Here is a 19,913-nt window from a genome sequence, read left to right as displayed (position 1 = left end):
TTGGGTTTTTGACTCCAGAAGCTTTGAAGATCTGCAGCTGAGCAAAAACACTAGTTTGCTTCAATTCTGCAGCCCAGAATTAGGAAGATTATCAGATAATTAAGGGAGTATCTTATATTTCATCTGTAAATAGGACTAGTCTCAATATGTCATGCCAATGATAAAAGTGGATTCCAGAAGCCACTACAAAATAACCTCATAAGAATGTTATCAAAGTCCAACTATATAGTATGACAACGTAAAAAATAAGCAACTTATATATGGGTTAAAAAGGGATTTAAGCCTTCCTACAGTCCTCATTCAGATATTTTATTTTGCTCTTTGGGTGGGTATCAAGATGACAGTAGGCACATTCACTTGATCTTTTATCAAGTCACAGTTCCCCTTGCCAAAGTCTTTAGAACAAAGTGTTTGTGTGAACATACACATTGGAAGAGTAAATGTAGGAGCAAGCCAAACCTGAAAGACCTCCAGTTCTTCTAAAATGAGTTCTCCGCTTGCAGAGAAGTTGGTGGGTAAGACAACAACTTTTTGTACAGTTCCTTGATCTAGAAAAGATGAGAAAAAATCAAACCATGTGAGATAGAGAGATAAAAAAAGATACTATATACAATTATGAAAAGAAACATCAAAGCCAGCACAATGACACAGATAAAGGTATGAAAAAATATTAATTTGGGGTCACTATGAGATGACTCCCTCACAAGTCACAAACTGTGGATAACTTCTAGATGACTGTAAATAGTATTATTTTTATACATGAACTTCAAGAAGTCATGGTAAGACTGGAGTAAGTATCATCATCAATGTCATTCTACCTGAAAAAATCAATCAAAATCAGTAATGATCTTACAATGAAAACAGAGCAGAAAGTGAAGGAGAGCTACTGTATTCATACTCAGTAATAATATGAAATGACAACTGATGACAGGAAAGGTAAATATTCCAAAGAATAACTTAATCTACTTCTAAAAATAATGAGCTGAAAGATTTTTTTTCCAGAAAAATCAAGCAATACTTAAGCCCTTTATATATTAGTAGGAGTTATTTTTTTGGTCCCTGTGGAAAAAGGAAAGAAAGGCAAGGAGAAGACACTGTAATGACTCAGTTATAGTTGCTATGTCAAAATACAGTTTCAAGCCCCTCAGGTTGAAGAAATAAGTAAGAAGCAAAAATGATGTGCCAGTGGTGGTGTTTTTGTGGGTAGATAACATGAGTAAGAAAATTAGTGATCTAGTGAATTTATGTGAAAAGAACATACAAAATGGAGGAGTCATTCTGTGGAGGAGAAATGCACTGAAGTGTTTTGGATGTGGTAGAAAAGAAATACTTGGGAAATCAGAAGGGTGGGTATAGGGACATTTTCTGGGAAGAAGTAATCTGAAAGGCCTGGAAATTAGACGGAGTACAATATATTTATTTGTTCAGTATTGATTCTGAGGAATGGGAACACATGGTACAGATTCTGTTTGGGCTTCAAAAGTTTTATGAGCAGTATAGACTTTTGTGGTTAGTAAAACATGAGTACAGCACAATATAGATAAGTATCTATGTGTATTTTTATGAATTTGTGACTGAGGAAAGGAAATTTCAGTTTCCTGTTTGGCAATTCACGATGTAGACTATGTAAACTGAAAAGCTGCAATTTTCCCTTTGCTTTTAAGGGCAATGACTAAATTCCATAGATGGAACTGTACAGCAAGTTGGTTGCAATAAATAATTTACATCTTTTTATTTCGCTGGAGGAATCTAGCAAATAACCAAGCATTTTATTTTAAAAATTAAGGTTTACGGCCAGAATATTGGCATGTAATGACCTGACCTCACATGTAGAACACTGCAATATGTTGCCATTTAAAGTAGAAAAAAGAAAAGAGAAATTGAAAGCTGACAAGACTTAAAAATCTGTAGCTATCAACTGTGCATGCTCAGAGCACATTATGCATGGATTTTTCATGAAAATCTTCTATGGATAACATTTATTCTCATTATACAGTGGCACGATAAACCAGTGCCTTCCAAAGAAATATTACTGAAACTAAATCTTGATAGCACAGCTGTGGTCTAGACTGGGTGCCAGTATTAGCAAAGCTATGGAACCTGAGAGAGATTTACAAACTGCCAAGACACACCAAAGCTTTAAACTTCTGCAGATGCATCCCTCGCTACAGCTAAGGAGAAGCACATGTGTGTGTGCATGGGTATATTTCTGCTAAAGGGAATAATCCATTCACAAATATACACAGCTTAAGTCTAGTCTACCTCCGTCTTTTTGCATCCCTTTATCAATGTCAAATATTAAACTATACAATCTAGAACACTGCATGAGAAGTGCAGGAAGGAGTTGTAGCCTTTTGTGATTTTTTTCAGCTGCTTGCAAAGTGCCAGCTACCTGTGACCCTGACTTACAGGATATGAAGCATGTTGACAGTGACCCTGCCTACAAAGGAATGTAAAGCTGAGCTTCCAAAGAACTGAAGAACCAGTTTATTTCAGTGATCCATTAGTGCATGTCACACATTTAAAATTCCTAAATTGTCTTTGGTCCTCAAACATTTCTCGAAACTGAAATCAGAACCCGAGGGGAGATTTTATCCAGGGCACTGAGAAAAAATACTGATAATGCCTGACGCCAAGCCCTTGTGTCCTAGTAACCTTTTCTATTTAAAAACTGGTTTTCTATCTACCTTTTTGTCACAATGAAGTAAAATACACAGAGTTAAGGACAGTTTACCTTACAAGTCATTCCCTTTAACTTAATATTTTACCATTCCCTTTGACTCATTATTGTACCATTAGGGACCGATCCTTGCAGAAAGATATGCTCCATTGTTTTAAAGCAATTAGTAAAGTTAATGCAACATTTAGAATAAATTTTCCTGTTAGGGAAAGTAGGCAGTAAAAAGCTACTCATTAAATAAAACCACTTAGAGAAGGGAATTCCAGCAGCCTGTATATATAGATACTTCCAATAATGCTTATAGGTCGTAACTCTCCACTCCTTCTGAAAATAGTTCTTCTACTGTTGCTGAGCCTGTTCCTTAATAGATGAAAAGCAAATATTTGTGCTCAGAAAACACTTCTTATTCCTTCCTCAGTAGTACTGAAGTCTCCACTGTAAGCATGGTAGCTGCCATCAGTCATTTCTCTGTGTTCATGTCAGAACGCTTATGGCATATCTGAGTTTTTTTTTGAAAATTATATTTGCTTATTTTCTTTAACAGCAAGGTAGCAAACTGAATTCCTGGGTCAGAAGGAAAGTTGGAAAGGATGCAGTACTGTGCACTGCAGGAAATGTACGCAAAGTAACAGTGTCTGAGCTGTTTTCCAGTGTATTTCATAACAGGTAATCTTTTGTGTTGTGAGCCAGCTACAAGACTGTTGAGTTAGTCACATTTTTTCATGTCACAGCATGAAATTTAAGCTAATTCTGTGAATATCACAAAAGCGAATAAGATTATTTCTTCCTCTGTTTACTTGCTAATTCCAGAAATCCCCTTGAAAGCAGTTCTATATTGTTATGATTTCACATAGTTGTGAAAAAAGTTACTGTGTCTCCAGAACGTAAACCCACTGCTAGAACGTCCCAGGTGAAATGACAGATTTATGCTGACTGCTGGCCCGACTTTTCATCAGGAACTGCTTGTAACCTCGCTTCATCCCCAGGCTGGGAGTGGAGGGCAGATGGACGTCTGCAGGAATCTCCCTTGAGCTGAAAGCAAGATGACAGGACGACTCATAATGATTGTTTTTCTGTTTCAAACCTGCTTGAGCAACTGCAGTCTCCAAGCTCCACGTGGAAGACAATGTCAGTGAGAACACATTCCCTTCTGAGAGGAATCAGCAGGGAATGACAAGAGAGGAAAGCATTGATGCCCTGTAGGCTAGAAGATGGAGTAGAGATTATGCGGAGTGGGAAATACACTGAGGAGGAAAACAGCACCCAAGAAAGGAAGAAGGAAAGATAAATAAATAACATCAAGAATGATAGTAAAGCTAAAAGAACAAAAACTCCCTTGAAATGCAAAGCATAATTAGAGGCTTGTAATGATCAACTGATCTTCATTAATACTAGTGCCTCATAACAACACCAATTCCTGGTCTGGCTGAACATGGGCAATAGAAAAGGCAAAGCTTAGTGATCAGTGATGAAAAATATGCAGGTATTTGGATGGAATCTGCATTCCAGAAGCTGAGAGTATAGGTCTGAATTTCAATCTCATTCTCCAAATTCCTCCTAGCTTTTCTTTCTCTAGTCCTAAGTGAACACTGCAGTTGTCAGTATGGTGAGTATCAGAGAGACAGGACCCAGCCACCTCCGACCCACACTGCATGCACAAAACCAACAACAAATCAAAAACCTGACTTTTATACATCATAAAATAATGACTGCGATGGACATCAACTGCTGTTCTGCCAAGAGCTTCACAGAGAGACCTCCTGTGTTATCCTTGGTACATCAGATGTGGCAGCAAACCCTTCGTAAACTTTTCTCTGTGTGGAACTTGTCAGCCCACTGGCAGATTAATTACTTTTGGTCTCTAAACTGAGTTGAACCAGCTGCAGATAGATAAAATTATTGGGAAAAAAAAAAAAGAAAGGAAATTGTTGACAGAATGCTCGAAATCTCTCTGCTTGAGACAATGTTCAATCTCAGCAAAGCATCTGAGGTGGTGGCAGGTTATCAGTGAGGCCTGAGAGACATCTCCACACTCAGCTGTAAATCAGGGCTCTAACCACAGCCAAATACCTTCACCATCTGTTGAATGGGTGCATTTTTTTTTCCCCATCTCACATTGTTGCTGTGAAACTTGGTGAAATCATTTCAAGCTGCATCAAAGAACAAAAATTCAGGTACAAGCCATAGCTGGGGGCAAAATGTTCAGATAGATCGAGATTGGTCCAACTTCTGGAAACACCATGATCTTGATTGAACAAAAAATAAGAGGAAAGCAAATATGTAGGAAAATCTGCTTTAGATATCTTCTTAAGAAGCTGTGAAAAAGCTTTGGATGAGTTGTTCACTAAGAGGTGTTGAATGACTCACCGCTGCGTGAGCAAGGGGAGGACAGAAGCCCTGTCTGCAGTGGTTGTGTCACTGTTGTGCAACACTGCCTCCACAAGTTCACAGACAGGAAGCTGTAGCATTACAGCTGTGTGAGGCACCCATGCTCTTCAGACTAGATGATTTCTGTTAGAATCTGTAGACATGATTTTGTCTATTGTGTATGTTACTGGAGGCTACTGTTGTCAGCAAAGTTAGGTTTTCCAAAAAGACTGTCATCATATAACACCCTGGAAACAAGTATTCTCACAATTAATTCATATCTTTAAGACTATATTACAACCTTATGCTTGGAAAGCACTTACTGTTCCAGACTGAAAACAAGTGTTGCATCAGAAAAGTTATTAAAAACATTGATCAACCTCATGCCACATCAGATGCATTTAGCCAATATTAATCATCTGAATAAGCCAGACTGAAACCTGAAGTGCCTTTTCATGGCAATCACTTAGACCTCTTCACACAAAAACATATCCTATATTGATGGCAAGGAGCTGAAAAAAAAAAATCGTATTGGTGCCCATGTCTGCTTAATATATCCAAGTTTGACCCAGACATTTAAATACTTTTGTAACACCATGAGCAATAAAAAAACCCACATGCACAATCTCTTGGTTTTGCAATCTGTGCGGACTTAGACTGAAGGCTTTCATACTGCAAGCAGTAGGTGGCATGCTTAAAAAATAAATATTAATCTCAGGAAAATGTTCTCATGCTGTTTTACTGCTGTTCTTAAAACTCAATTGCAAAACAATCTACCAAGGGATAAACTAGGAAAACATTGTACTCCTGAAATCTTTGCATAAAATTGGACTGGCTAAAGTGAAATTCTAGTGTGAATCAAAAACGACAAGATTGAATTGTGGGCTACCATACAAATGGGATAAACGAAGCACAGTAACTGAATATGTTATTACTCATTCCCTAGGAAAAAAGCATTATTATCATCACTGCTCCTGTCAAATATGCAAATAAGCGATTACATTATTTCAAAGTAAATTATCCCATTGGTTTCTGGGAAGACAAGGTACACAGTACTCTTCTCTTGAAGCACTGCTATTTAGCTTAAAGACTTGATTTTTCTTACTCTAAGTTGGTTCAAAGGGGGATGAAGAGACCATTTTGGGTGGACTGGAAAGTTTCCTTAAGTGGTTTGAGAGTCTTCAGGTTGAATAGTACACAAAAACAAGCGACCCTTATTATTTGAAAAGCGGGTGGAATGCTGCAAGAATAATAACTGTTCGTGGGATTTATTTTCTTAGCTATGTAAGTGACAGAAAAGGGAGAGAAAAGCAACATACTGACTCTCGGCAAGGACTAGGCCCTGTAAACTCAACATTTTTGTCCAAGGGTGCAAAGAAAACACTACATTAAGTTCACATTAATGTGAAAAAGTGACACAGCTGCCTACACCCTTCCAGACCACAGCTACATCATGAAAACCACTGGAGTTCTTTGAGCTTTCTACTTCTGTTATTCCTCACTTGCATCCAGGAACTGATTTATTACTGAAGCTATAGAGGAGGAAGAGAGGAAAAGCTAAACATTTTGTGTGCTCTGCATCTGGCAAGACATAAAACACTCCAGTTTCAAGCATGAGACAGGTCACTGACAGTGACAGACATGGCTGGCAACATCTCAGTTCAGCAGCAGTAACTCATCATCTGAGCTGAGTGTAATTGTCACCAGGTGCCAAGTCCCATTGTCTCTGGCTGTGGGGCACCACATTCCCAAAGAAATTATCACATGAAATTCTCCTACACAGTGTTTTTTCCATTTGCTGGGATGAACTGACACCAAAGAAAATCCCCTCTACATTCCTTTTGACAGTTAATATCTCTATCGTATTCTCTTGAGTCTCACAGAAAGCAGCGAATAAAGAAAACAAGTTTATCCTCACAGTGGCTGAAACTTGATCGTTTTATTTAAAAGGGCTGAGAAACAGGGTAACATTCACTGTGTCAGTTTCTTCTGAGGAAGATCTTTGAAGGTATTAGTGTCTCAGGAAGTCACTGTGCTCTACTCAGGGATAATAATGCCCACCCTCAACATAACTGGAAGGCAGACATGATCTTTGTCTCTGGTGTACTGCAGAAGGTAAAAACAATGCACATAAAGTATTGAGGGCTGCAGTGTGTGTATTTTGTTCAAAGCAGGCCCTGTGCTGGTACTTGAAAGAGGACAAACAAAACTTAAGTACAAGCAGAGGTATGTTAATGCTTTAAATGAATCACAGGCACCATTAAGATTGGTTTGCAGTTCACTGAAGTATAAAATGAAATGGCTTGTATTTGTATCATGCAGAATCACTGCAATGTTGCATGTCTTTATTGTGTATTTTCATGCACATTCTTTATTTTCTATGCATTTTCAGTATTAACTAACACTGCTACATGAAGAATCCTGCATTGGTTGGAAAAGTCTAGGTCTCATGTTCTCTACTTAACTTTAGTGGGATTTTACTCCAATTGTCATTAGATGCTTATAGAACATTTTAAATCAATGATACCACTACATAAAAAAATACCTAAAACATGCACTTGAAAGATCTATTCTAGTCTGCCAAGCTATTTCTATGGCAAAACATTCTGCTTTGGCAAAGAATAAAGCTAACAGACAACAGAGTTCTTGAGGAATTGTATAAGAATAGTTGGGATAGTCTGTTAATGCTTCTGATATTTCCACAGTAATGCATGAAAATTGATTTTTTTTACCTCTGAAGGAAAGAAGGATTATAACTCTAAAGTGTCTGAAAGTTGAGAACTGTAATTGTGTTAATTAAACAGAAAAGAAAATGTGGCTGTATGTCAGAGAGGGAGAAAAACAAGAAGGAAGACCTGACCTAATTAGCATAAGTTGACCTTGCAAGTGGGATCAAAGGATGCTTTAAAAATCATTTAGCAACTGCCTACCAAGAAAACTAGAATGCCCAGATTAAAAATGGATTAAGTTTTTCCTGTAATTTATTAATTAGAGATTTCTCTATCCTAACAGTGTCTTATAATACACCAAGCCCTCACAGTATAGAAAACGGTAACCTGGTAGAGGTGTGATACAAGATGAGACAAGTATTTCTGTTTTCTTATTTCTTGTCCTTGAACCTTGAACCCTGTGGGCTATAAGTGACCTTTAGAAGTGATCCAGTACAATACTCCTTTTGAAGCAGGTCCAATTACAGTAAGGTTTTCAGGGCCATTTGCTGTTGGGTTCTGAATCCTGTGAATCTCTGAAGATGAATTCACAACCTCTTTGGACCTCTGTTCCAAAATCTGACCCCTCTATTGGTGAATAATTTTCCTTTCTATCTAATTTCAATGTCTCGTATTCTAGCTTGTGTCCATTGCCTCTCATCCTGACAATGAAGATCTTGAGTAGAATCTTTTCCCATTAAATAAATAAAATAGATGTAGACAGCAAGAGATCTCCACTTTGCTTTCTCTAAATAAACCCAATTCTCTCATCCTGTTCTCATACATCACATGCTACAGTCCATCAAGTAATCTCAATCCATTATGTGGATTGTTTTCCCTGTACTGCGGAGCCCATGACTGGATATGATACTCTTTGAGTATCTTGTTGGCTGGATATACTTCTGCTAATACAGTGCAGTATGCATTTAGCCTCTTTTGGCACAAGGGTACCCTGCCAACTGTGATAGCTGGGGAGGTTTTCCCAAGAAGACTGAAGAGACTTCCTTATAATTCCATCCCTATAGAAGCTTGACATTCTTGAAAATGCTTTTACCACCAACTTCCTAAATCTATTATATCAGGCTGGTTATTTCCAGTCCCATGTGAGTTTGCTGGCAGACATTTTTTTTTTTACAAGTAGAAAATAACCAGAACCCCAATAGTAGGTGAACCATAAAAGCAATACAAGCCATCTCTGTAATCATTTTCTGATGTTTAGAGATATATTTGTTCTCCTCGAGTTCTTTCCCTTTGTTCTACTTGAAAACATCTGTAGTAAAAAAGATTAGCCTTTGCGTATATCAGCACATAATGCCCTGTTAAGCCAGTGGGAGTTTCACATATGAATGAATCCTATAGTCTAGCCAGAGCTCCACTCTGCTTGTCTGCTTTAATCAAGAGAGTGAGATTCATATCTGAGTATTTTTGAAAAATCAAATTTGATCAGTACTAGAATCACTCATGTGTTCCCAGCAAACTTCAGAAGCATAACCTCGGACTCAAATTTGATGTAGCTAAAACCAAAATGTAGGTCATATGAGAAATTATTTTAGAATATTGGATAAAATTCTCTGTATCCACTGCTAGTAAGAATCCAACCATTTATCTTTCTTTGCTAAATATTTATATATTTTCACTTTTTTATGTGATTTCTGCATTTAATGTCCTCTAACATCAGATTGTCTTTTTCTTCAGATGTAGTTTCTCTATATATTAAAGAAAGGTGATGGGAGTGCACAAAACAATTAATAGTCAGTTTTTGGAATTTCTGCACATTAGAGAGAATCAAATTCTAATATGGAACCACATTGATGATAAACGTATTCAAGGCAAGAATTCTAATTTAGATCAAATGGAAAATACCCTACTGTTTATTTATGTCTCAGATAAAATTCATATTGATACATTATATCTCTTGCACATAGTTAGGATTCAAAGGAAACAAAAATAAACAGAAGAACAAACAAAAAAACATAATTTATGTATTTCTGTAAACACTTCTGTAAATACTAAATATGTTTAAGTAAGCACATATTATAAATGCAAATTATAAAGCAATGGATGAAAATACTTACTGCTAATTTTGCCTTACCTGTTCCAAGAAACAAGACATGGTATCTTCCATCAGCAGCATTCACTCGGTCCACAGCAATCTTTGTATACTTGTAGTCCGTTCCTATCCGGATGATTAATGGCCTCTTATGTATTGGGTAAATGGGATTATACATCAAAGGATGATTTCTAATGAAGGTCACAACATCATCTGGAAACTCTTTGGTTGTCCGCATATTCGGTGTGAAGGCTCCTCCTGGACACTGCACAAAATATGCACAGTAATCCTTAGCAATGCTTACCATCGTTCAGAGAGATTTCCTCTCTAATTCATTTACAAATATTGACTGAGAGCTGACAAAATAAGTTCCCAAAAGGACACTTCAGACACTGACTGCAAGTAATTGTATTCCAGTAACTGGCATGAAATACTTGAATAGTTATGCTTTTATCTCCCATCAATTCAGATAAAGCAAACATAAACATAATTTTGCAATATTAAAATCCAAGGATGATGGCTGAGTTCCATAGTTCTGGACCTATTTCCACATTCATTATATTTCCAGACATGCTTTTGAAAAAAACAAATCTGAATAATTGACAGGGAAGATACATCTGTTTTGTTATAGAACTAGTACAAAGATAAAAGGTAAAGTCTGATACCCAAATGTAATTTGGTTAATATCCCTCTAGTCATTATTTTGATTTTAAGACAGTGAAAATGTCTGTGATTTATCTTCATTTGAAAAAGTAGTAGTATAGGTTTGAAATAGGGTATCTGATATGTTGAGACAGTTGATCATTCACAGGATCTTACCTACCCCATCTTTTACAAGAAAACATAGAAATCCATTGGTACTCCAGATGCTTCTTTAAATGCAGTGAATAACCACTAAAATAATCAGCCCTGAGGCATTCTGGACTTCAAGATGAAAGTAAAAGCAGTTTTAAAAAGTTCAAGTGCCTGCTGAGAATGATCCTAAAAGAAGATCCTATGATTCTATGATTCTAAGACATCAGGAGCTATGTCAGTGTCTGGTGCACTGTGCTGGAAGTACTCACACTCATTTATACAACTACTTCAGCCACTGATATCTCAGTTTTCACTGCTGCTCCTGAGATACCCTCCTTGTCAGATTGCTGGGATATGGACCTCTCCTAGGAATACTGGAGCTATTCAGAAACATTTCAACAGATTATTTTCCAGTTGGAAAATCTTTATTTGGTCAGTACAAAACATTTCATGAAAACGTCTTCCTTTTGATGAGGACAATTCTTAGGTCTAGGATGGAATTTGTAGTCAGAACCACAGACACAAAAATAGCTAGTAGCTTAGGGGTAGTGTCACCTCACCTGACTTCTGCTGTCTCAAAGTTAGACACTTATTCTTAGCTATCTAGCTTTCCTCTACAGTCAGTAATTCAGACTAGACACCCTGCTTTTATATGGTTAAGATTACGTAAAATGAATCATACTTTGAGAGACTAGGAAATTCACCATGGGTATATGACTCATATGTCCAGCATACCTGATGCAAGCAAACATTAAAATCTGGGTCTTTGCATGTTAGGGGATCCCTCTAAACACCAGGCAGGAGTGTCAGTTCTGCTCCTGCCACTAAAAGCTGTTTTTGTTCACCTTATTAACTATTCATTAAGCAATGCCAGGAATCAATTACAAAGTGGACTGTAGCCTAGTACCAAGTTTTGAAATCAGCTTCTGGCTCTGGTAGGAATAGTTTAAAGAAACTGCTCCACCAATTAGTTACCTTCAGCAGAAAGAACTTGAAGTCAGCTCAAATATGGGTCTCTTTTCCCATCTGAAGTGCTTGACAATTGATTCTTCTGAACTTAGTTAGTTATCCTGACAGTTTTGGTTAGGTGCTCATCACAGATGATACTACATGCTGGCTTCTTAAGACTGCTGACAAAATCTAATTTGTATTATCTTGTTTGCACTTTTTCCTTCCATGGAACTTCCATCCAGTCTTGCAGGAAATGGATGGAGCTATCTGCTATGATTAGTAAGAAGTGATGATAAAATAACTGTCTTCATAAATCTGGGGATTAATAGCAAGATTCTTCTTGGTAGTAACCTTCCAGCTAATGTTTCCTCTCTAGTTGAACTCTGTTTCACCTGAAGTTCAAATTAAACTTTCTTGTCTCATGCAGTTCAGCTGAAAGATTTTCTCTGATGCTTTCTTTTCTCCTTCTATTCTTGACTTGCAGATCATAAAGACTCATGTCTTGGACTTCCTGCAAAATGGTTGTGCTATTTTTTCACTCGAGTATGACTCTAAAAACTTACACTAAAACATTTTTTTGTGCAAGTCCTCAAAAAAACATCTTTAATCAATTCCTTCTATTGCTATTCCCCATATAAACCAATACCAAATGAAAGATGCTACTGAAGAACACTATAAATTTTCCCTTTCCTGAAGGGATTGAATCTATATCCTCCACACCTCATTCAAAGGCTCAGTTACACAGTAATTATGTTCACAGTTGATCACTGTGTAGTAAGATTACAGTCAGAAACAGAATTATTTCATTTACAGTATATTCTTCAGTGTGCTGTAGGTAGAAAAACTATTTCTATAAACTGAAAAATGGAAACTATCTTCAAATATGACTGAACTTAGTAGGAAGCTGCCAATTACATAGTTTCTTTTTTCCATAAGTAAGTTTTGCTTTTGGAGAAATAAGAAACCACTGGTATTTAGCAAACAGCAGCCAAATTCTGCAGAATTGATTATGGCCAAATGTATGTATTGCTTTATTTAATTCTACAGAAACTTCACTGAACCCCTTTCATTGTTTATCCAATGTACTGAAACGTAATAAACGTTCGTTTCTGTCCAAAGTTTTAGTATGAATATCTCTCTAGGCAGCTATAAAGTAGGATTTTCCATGTTATAAAAAAAATCATCCTAGTCTAGTTCAGCATCCTAGATGTAGCAGTAACATTTGTTCCAGAGGAAAAGGTTCATGTATTTTAGTATGCATGCTTGGAAATTCACAGCTAACCCTAAGAATACAATTTCTCTGTTGATGACCTGATTTTTACAGGTTTTGACATATCTGAGAAACAGAGGTTGCAGTATGCATGTAAAAAAGAAGAATATTTTGACAGTGTAGAAAACAAAAGCAGAGAAGTCCCATTGTAGAAAACACACCTTTGAGATATTATGCTATAGTTGAATTGTGAGGAAGCAGAAAAAATTCAGTGATCAGAAAAACACTAATGACCATCTTAAAAGACCCTGCTTCAGTTTATTCAGAATTTATCTTCACATTAAAAGTTCACCAGCATGACTAAAAAAGGATAGATATTTTTTGTTACTATGTCAAATCAAAATCTGAATTTTCTTTTTCCCTTTCCATTGTGCTGCTGGATTCCTTCAGGCTCATCTGGAATACCACGTAAGCCTCCATGAGACGAACCTCCTTCTTGGCGAACCAAGAATAACATGGCAGTGGTTGAGGAAATATATACAAATACAATATTTTGAAGCAGTAGGAAATTTTGAAATCACAGGAGCACGGCACTTTCTATTTAAATGGGCCATTTATTTTTTATTTATGTTAAGTTTAAACTTAAAGCCTCAGTGAACTCATCAGATTAGAGCTGTATGAATTAATGGCAAAGAAGGAACAATGCTAGCATTTGAACATAGTGGAATATCATGTATTGATTAGCTAATTTTAGAGATCTGGGGACACAAAGTTCTAAATCTTACAACCACTAAGAACTGCACTAAAATATTAAAAATGGTGTCCACAGACAGAAGTTTGGATCCAGACATTGAACACACTTGCAATGTCTTTATACGCTTATTTATGTAATTATCTTTTGCTAAATCCTAAACACAAAATTTAAATGTACAACATCTGACTGTTATTTAGTGAAATAACTCTTGCCATCTTTGAGCAGAAAGAAGAAGAGAGATTAATATCTTACGTGACAATGACAGGTTTTTTTTTAATGGAAGATTTCCAGATACTTCACGATGAACGGTAAGGTGAGAAGCAAATAAAATTGTTCTGAACTATAACTAAATGCCGTAGTCACATACAGACTGTTCTCCTGGAATAAATAATATCTATTCATGTATTAAACAAAGAGAAGTAATTGGCAAGCCTCTATAAACATATTATGTACTTACAGTGCCAGGTCGTGGGTATGGAATTCTGCCCTGATATGGAATCAGCTGATGGTTTGGGCCCTCCTTGTGTGCAAATGGCCCATTGAACACAGTCTGGATGTCAGATAAATGATACACACACACAGCTGAGCCTTTAAAAATGGAGCTGTAAAACAATAGGAAAAGATTAGCATTTTAGCCTACCAACATTTCAGTAGATTTTCTATCATTTTGTATGTTCCAGTGCTGAAAGGTACTTCTAAAATAACGTAATACAATTTAATACTACTATAGCATGGGTTTACTATAAATTAACCAATCTAGGTTCCCAATATACAACATTAACCTTTAGGACTGACTTTTTTGAACCATGAACTGAAAAGAGAAGGAAGGACTGAACTACCTCTGTGGTAGGAGTAAGAAATTTTTCAAATGTTGAATGTAAAAAAATATAACATTACCCCAGTTAAATCAGAGGCAAAAATATTGTTGACTTAAGTGAGACAAGAGTTTTATAAACTTTGTGCTGCTAAGCTCAGCAGAGATTTCCAGAACTCTATCAATATATTGACCACAATATCACCGTAAGCCTCCCACAATCCATGGCTAAAATATTAATCAAAACATCCAGTACAATTAAAAATTGTTAAATCACTACAATCAGTTGCCAGCTGTTATAAGCAAAATGGGGACAGGTTGTGGCTGTAAGAGAATTATACTCCTATGCAGTCCTCAAAGGGAGTTGAAATATAAGCTTTCTGAAGAGAAAGGAGGGATCCTGTAAGAGGAGAGCATGCTTTTTTTCCATTGCTATGGGTCCAGCAATGCTCTGATATCTCCTCAAACAGCACCAGCTCTGAACGGCCTCCATCACACAGTGACTATGCAAGGCTAAGTAACTCCTAGAGTAATGCTAAGACTGACTGCTGTGAATTAATTGTCTTTTTTTTAATTTCACTGCATGTAAGACTTGGGGTATTTATCCCAGTAAAGGGTAGACAGTCTAAAATATGCCTGATGTCAACTGATGGACAAAGATTCTGTGATTCTGTGATTCTATGATAATCTAAGTAACTATTTTCAGTCAATGAAGGAAAAAAATCACTCCAGAAGAAAACTGGAAACATGAAATTTTCAAATCTGCATTTACATAGTGTCTAAGCAAACTAAGTGCTACAGATTACCCATCAAACCACATTGCTATATATGTATTAGCAGGAAGAACCTTCTTGATGAATTATAATGTTTGTGGAAATTTCTGTAGGCACTAATGGGTTTAAAAAAAATGCTTTTAATAATTTCAGATGTTTTACATTAGATTTACAGCAGATTATGTCAACAAGATAATTTGTATTACTTTTTTCCTTTAGTATGGTTTTATATGGTTTATGGTACTAATAGTTATTATTTGGTGGGACGTATCTCTCTTGCTACTGTTAGGAGTTGGAGGTCTACAGAGGTGAAGAAAAAGGAAAAACAAGGAGTCAAAGTCATTACGAAGATTGTGTTTGACTGTGAAATAGATAAAATCTCCAGCCAAACAAAAAGAAACCATAAACTCCGTGGTTCATGACTACAGAAATGCATGTGAGTGTAAAAACTTAAGCAGAACGCAAAAACAGCTTGAGAGCCAGGAATAAGTGAAGATTTCTTTGTTGTCACCTTATATGGTCCTGCAACACCAAACCTCACTTCCACTGCAAGAATTCCAGGAGAATTAGGTATAAGAGTTTCCAATTCAGGCACGTTACATCCCCACCTAATCATAAGTGTGGTTTTACTGCTAAACATAACCTCAGCATTTTTTCTTTTTGTGTAGAAGGAATGATAAAATATAGACAGCACCAGATGTTTACAAGTTATGGATTTTTTTATTCCCCAGTCAGTATTAGAAAGTCACATTTTCCTGGCTGGTTCACGCAATTGAGAATGCAGATCTCTGGATTCATATGAAAAAGGCAAAGAAGTTTATCAAGATCAAATATTTTTCTCATGCAAGGGCTATTTAATTGGAAATTGATTTTAAAGGAATCGTTAGGAGTAAGTTAAAAACTCTGCTGATTTGATCAAATAAATGAAATTAAATTAAGAACGCAATTTTCCTACTTACCTCCCCTCTCCCTCCCCCCGAATATAAGCAATAACAGCTAAAAATTACAGGATAGCATATTAGAAATTAATGAGAAATCACTATTTCTACTCTATTTTACTGGTAGGTGGTGAGGGCGAGAAAAAAGCAAAAAAAATAAAATAATGTAGAAATGGTAGATTTGCTAGATCTGTCTTTGTGGAGCAGAGTGAGCCATATCTAATGCTTCCACTGCCCTTGGAAGTTCACTGACTACTTTCTAAACTTGACAAATAAGTGAACGCTACTGATAAATGGGTAGCTTAAAGCAGCAAGGATGTCACCAAACACCATATAAGTTTGTCTTTTTACAGCTCATTGAAGCCAACACGGATTATTTGCCATCTGTACGATCGTCTGCCAGCTGAGAGACTGGAAATGATTTGTATGAATTCCTGCAAGAATTCCAGGTTTGATCCTTCAGGGTGCTGCCTGTTCTTCAGGAGGTGTTAAGCACTTTCAGATGCTACACAAGTTCACTGCTTTGAAGTCCTTCAGCCTTCTGCTGCTGCTCAGTAGCAAATGGCCCTGCACAAAAATGCCTTCCCAGTGCCAGCTGTCACTGTTAGGGAGCAGCTTAGGCCATGCAGCACAGGATATATACTGTAGTAATGGTAATGCTGCTAACCAAGACTGTTACTCCTGTTTGCAAATATGGGTCATAGGAGACACACAGTGTTGTACAGGACAGCCTTGACCACAAACCATCTTCTTCAGTTTTCATGCAGAAAGTCGGTCAGTTCAGAACCACTTACCTTGATGTTGTAAAAATTCCATACACAAGCGTTGTTCTGGGGTTATCTGTCTCCAAAAGAAACACATCCTCTGAAAAAAAACAAAACAAACAGAAAAAACATGTTTTTTGAACACTACTAAAAACTTCATTTTCCAATTTAAATTAAGACTTTATTCCTGCTGAGGTCAGTTGTAGTTTTGCTTCAGACTTGAATGGAAAAAAGTGTATTTACCATATAAATAGACCGTACGCATAAACTTTGCAGAGGCAGAGTTAGAAATTAACTCCACACCGTCTAGCATTATGAAGAAAGAAGGCAAAGATTTTCAAATATGCACAGCATCCATGTCTCACATTTCACTCAGCTGGACCTCATTTCAGCAGGTTGTTTAGCAGTAGTCAAATATTTAGTGGCAGCAGGTCAAAGACAAAGAGCTCCCTTAGAAGGATATAATCCAAAGCAGGATAATTAGGTGTTTTATCATCCTGTACACAACCTAGATGCCCTACCCTTAGTTCATTTTCAACATGATAGGAATAGCATGTGGTTTTGCAGTAAAGACAATGAGAGGTGTAAACCTGCCAGCCTGTTGTGTAGGGATTTATTAATTCTGCTGTGCAAAATTGTGCCTACTCTCTGATCTGAACTTGCTCACTTCCACCTCTGATCTTTTGATAATTTTTTTTTTACATTTAAATTAGAAATAATTTAGTCTTTAAGAGTTTCTCCTTACAAGTGTTGTTAATAACTATAATCAAGTCAGCTCTTAGGCTTATTTTACTGAAAAAAACAAAAAAACAACTGAACTGCTTCAGCTATTTATAAGAGAATACATTCTTCAGCTTTCCATTAATTTATGTGGCTCCTTCATTAGAAATTTGAAATTTTTAAACATTCTTTCCAATATGTCAAAAGCAAAAGACTTCACTATGCAGGACTGCCAGTGTTACATTCTTATATGTGAAATCTCTCTCAGATTTTTCTGTTTCCAGCTGCAGCTGTATTCTTACTGCCACAGGATTCTGCTGGGAGCTCACACTGAGTACATTGTCTCATACTCTGTATGCTCCTGGATTTTGTCATGCAAAAAACTGAAAGTAATTTTCCTGCTGCCTTGTTGAAGAGGAATAGGTTTGCAAATCACAGCTCTTAAAAAACAGTGATTAGATGCTAAGCACTGAGAAGTTCTGAAAGCTGATAATTACCCAGAGAGATTGACAAAAAGGTAAATTTTCTTTTTCAGGTAAGGGGCTTTTTGCCATGGATTTCTACAAGGCCAACATTTCAATGTCAACATTTTCACAGAATTCCAGCATGGTTGAGGTGGGCAGGACCCCCTGGGTCCACCAGGAACACCCAGAGCACGGTGCCCAGGACCACATCCAAACAGCTTTTGAAGATCTCTGTGGAAGACCTCTGCAGCCTTTGGACAACCTGTGCCAGGACTTTGTCACGTGCACAGTGAAGAAATGCTTCTGGTATTCACATGGAACCTCCTGTGTCTTAGTCTGTGCCCAATGCTTCTTGTTCTGGCACTTGGCACTGCTGAAAGAGTCTAGCTCCATTCTCTTTTCCACCCCTGTGGGAAAATTGATGAGATCCTCCCCAAGTCTCCTCTTCTCCAGGCTGAACACTCCAGCTCTCTCTTACCTAAGGAGCCGCAGGAGTTGCAGTAGTGTGTACAATAGTACATATAGGGTACAGGATTTAGATAAAACCTTTTGGAAATGTTCTTGTCGTACCTAATTCATCAAAGTATGTTTCTGTTCCATCTTCATCCATTACTGAGCACACCAGTCTTGCTTTCAAGAATGTAGTCCATTTGTTCACAAGACTACGCTGACCACCTGTATCATTCTGAAAAGGAATAATGTTTCAGGAAAAATAAAATACAACAGAGACAACATTTTACTGGGTTTTCCCACATTTTCCTCAGATTAATTTCATCCTGTAATACAGAAATTTATACAGTTACATCCAATATAAAAAATAGCTAGGACTAAACCAAATCCCTTCATCTAAATACTCAAAAAGCAAGATCAAATTTTCTGAGCAGGCTTCCTGGACTGAAGCCTTGGAAAGGTTGGGCAGTAGGTGCTGTGCTGAAGATGTGTGCGTATATGGTTGGAGGGGATTCTGAGTGTCTGTATCACTCACCGATACTTAGAGTGGAGAAGTCTTTGCTATCAATAGATTATTCACTGAATATTCACAGTACTCTACATGCTAACTGCAATCATAGGTCTGGAATTATATTTGATCATCGTATTATTGCTGGTGTCATAACAGTACAGTATATAGGGATGTTTCTTCTAGTCCTGACAGCAGAATAGCTCCATATAATCTATTAAGCTATCCTGGCCCATGAGGTGAGCGCTCTGAACTAAATTCAGAAATGATGGCTATTATGGATCAAGCTGGCTTTGCACTGTTGCAAGCCCTGATAGCTTAGTCCAGAGCTAACCTGTTCACTGCTTGTTCAGGGATCTCAACAACACACAGTGGAGTAGGGAGGTGCTAAAATATATTGTGCAGCCTCATTCTGCTGGTGAACACTTTGGGTAACAGCAGAATCTTCCAAACGGCATATCACAATGTTACCAAAGAGAATGAAAAAAAGATAATGTAGAAGTTGGGCATATGTGATTTTGAAATGCTGTGCATGTTCCATGGTGTTCGTATACATGGTAATCAGACTTTTGGGGCTACCCATGAGGTCTTTCACTGAGTTTCTTTTGGCACCATTTTACTAGCATATGTGGCCTGTCCCAAATGTGTTGATATATGAATATGATTGTATACAAGTATACAAATATGCAAGCACAACTGGCTTAGACTTGTTTTCATTGTCTTTGGGATTCTGCCATTGACTTCAGTGTAAGTCTAAACAGGCTGAGGCCTCTGAAAAATCATCTGGGCTTCATTAGAAAAGTAACAATAACAAATACAGCTGCAATAGTGTGAAATGTCTTGCAAAATACCCAAAAAGGCCTTTGGACTCCTTCACAAAAATATAGAAAATGAAGATTATAAAACAGATCACATGGGTCATCAAACTGCCAAAGCCATATTAGCAGAGTCCAAACACATCCACCCA

At 37.1% G+C, this 19,913-nt stretch overlaps 1 protein-coding gene across 1 annotated transcript in view; it reads right to left on the bottom strand.

The window, feature by feature from the left end:
* The window catches only part of SEMA3C (semaphorin 3C), a 51,216-nt gene that overhangs the window by 12,817 nt on the left and 18,486 nt on the right, over window positions 1-19,913 (bottom strand). Inside the window, exons 7-11 of the mRNA XM_010728898.3 lie at window positions 18,559-18,673; window positions 16,835-16,904; window positions 13,973-14,117; window positions 9,848-10,070; window positions 460-548 (exon numbers count right to left, since the gene is read on the bottom strand). Coding sequence (XP_010727200.2) covers window positions 460-548; window positions 9,848-10,070; window positions 13,973-14,117; window positions 16,835-16,904; window positions 18,559-18,673 — 642 coding nt within the window. The remainder of the gene's footprint in view (window positions 1-459; window positions 549-9,847; window positions 10,071-13,972; window positions 14,118-16,834; window positions 16,905-18,558; window positions 18,674-19,913) is intronic.

The sequence above is a fragment of the Meleagris gallopavo genome, chromosome 1, assembly GCF_000146605.3.
Source record: "Meleagris gallopavo isolate NT-WF06-2002-E0010 breed Aviagen turkey brand Nicholas breeding stock chromosome 1, Turkey_5.1, whole genome shotgun sequence".
Lineage (NCBI taxonomy): Eukaryota > Metazoa > Chordata > Aves > Galliformes > Phasianidae > Meleagris > Meleagris gallopavo.
This window is presented reverse-complemented; position numbering and strand designations above follow the sequence as displayed.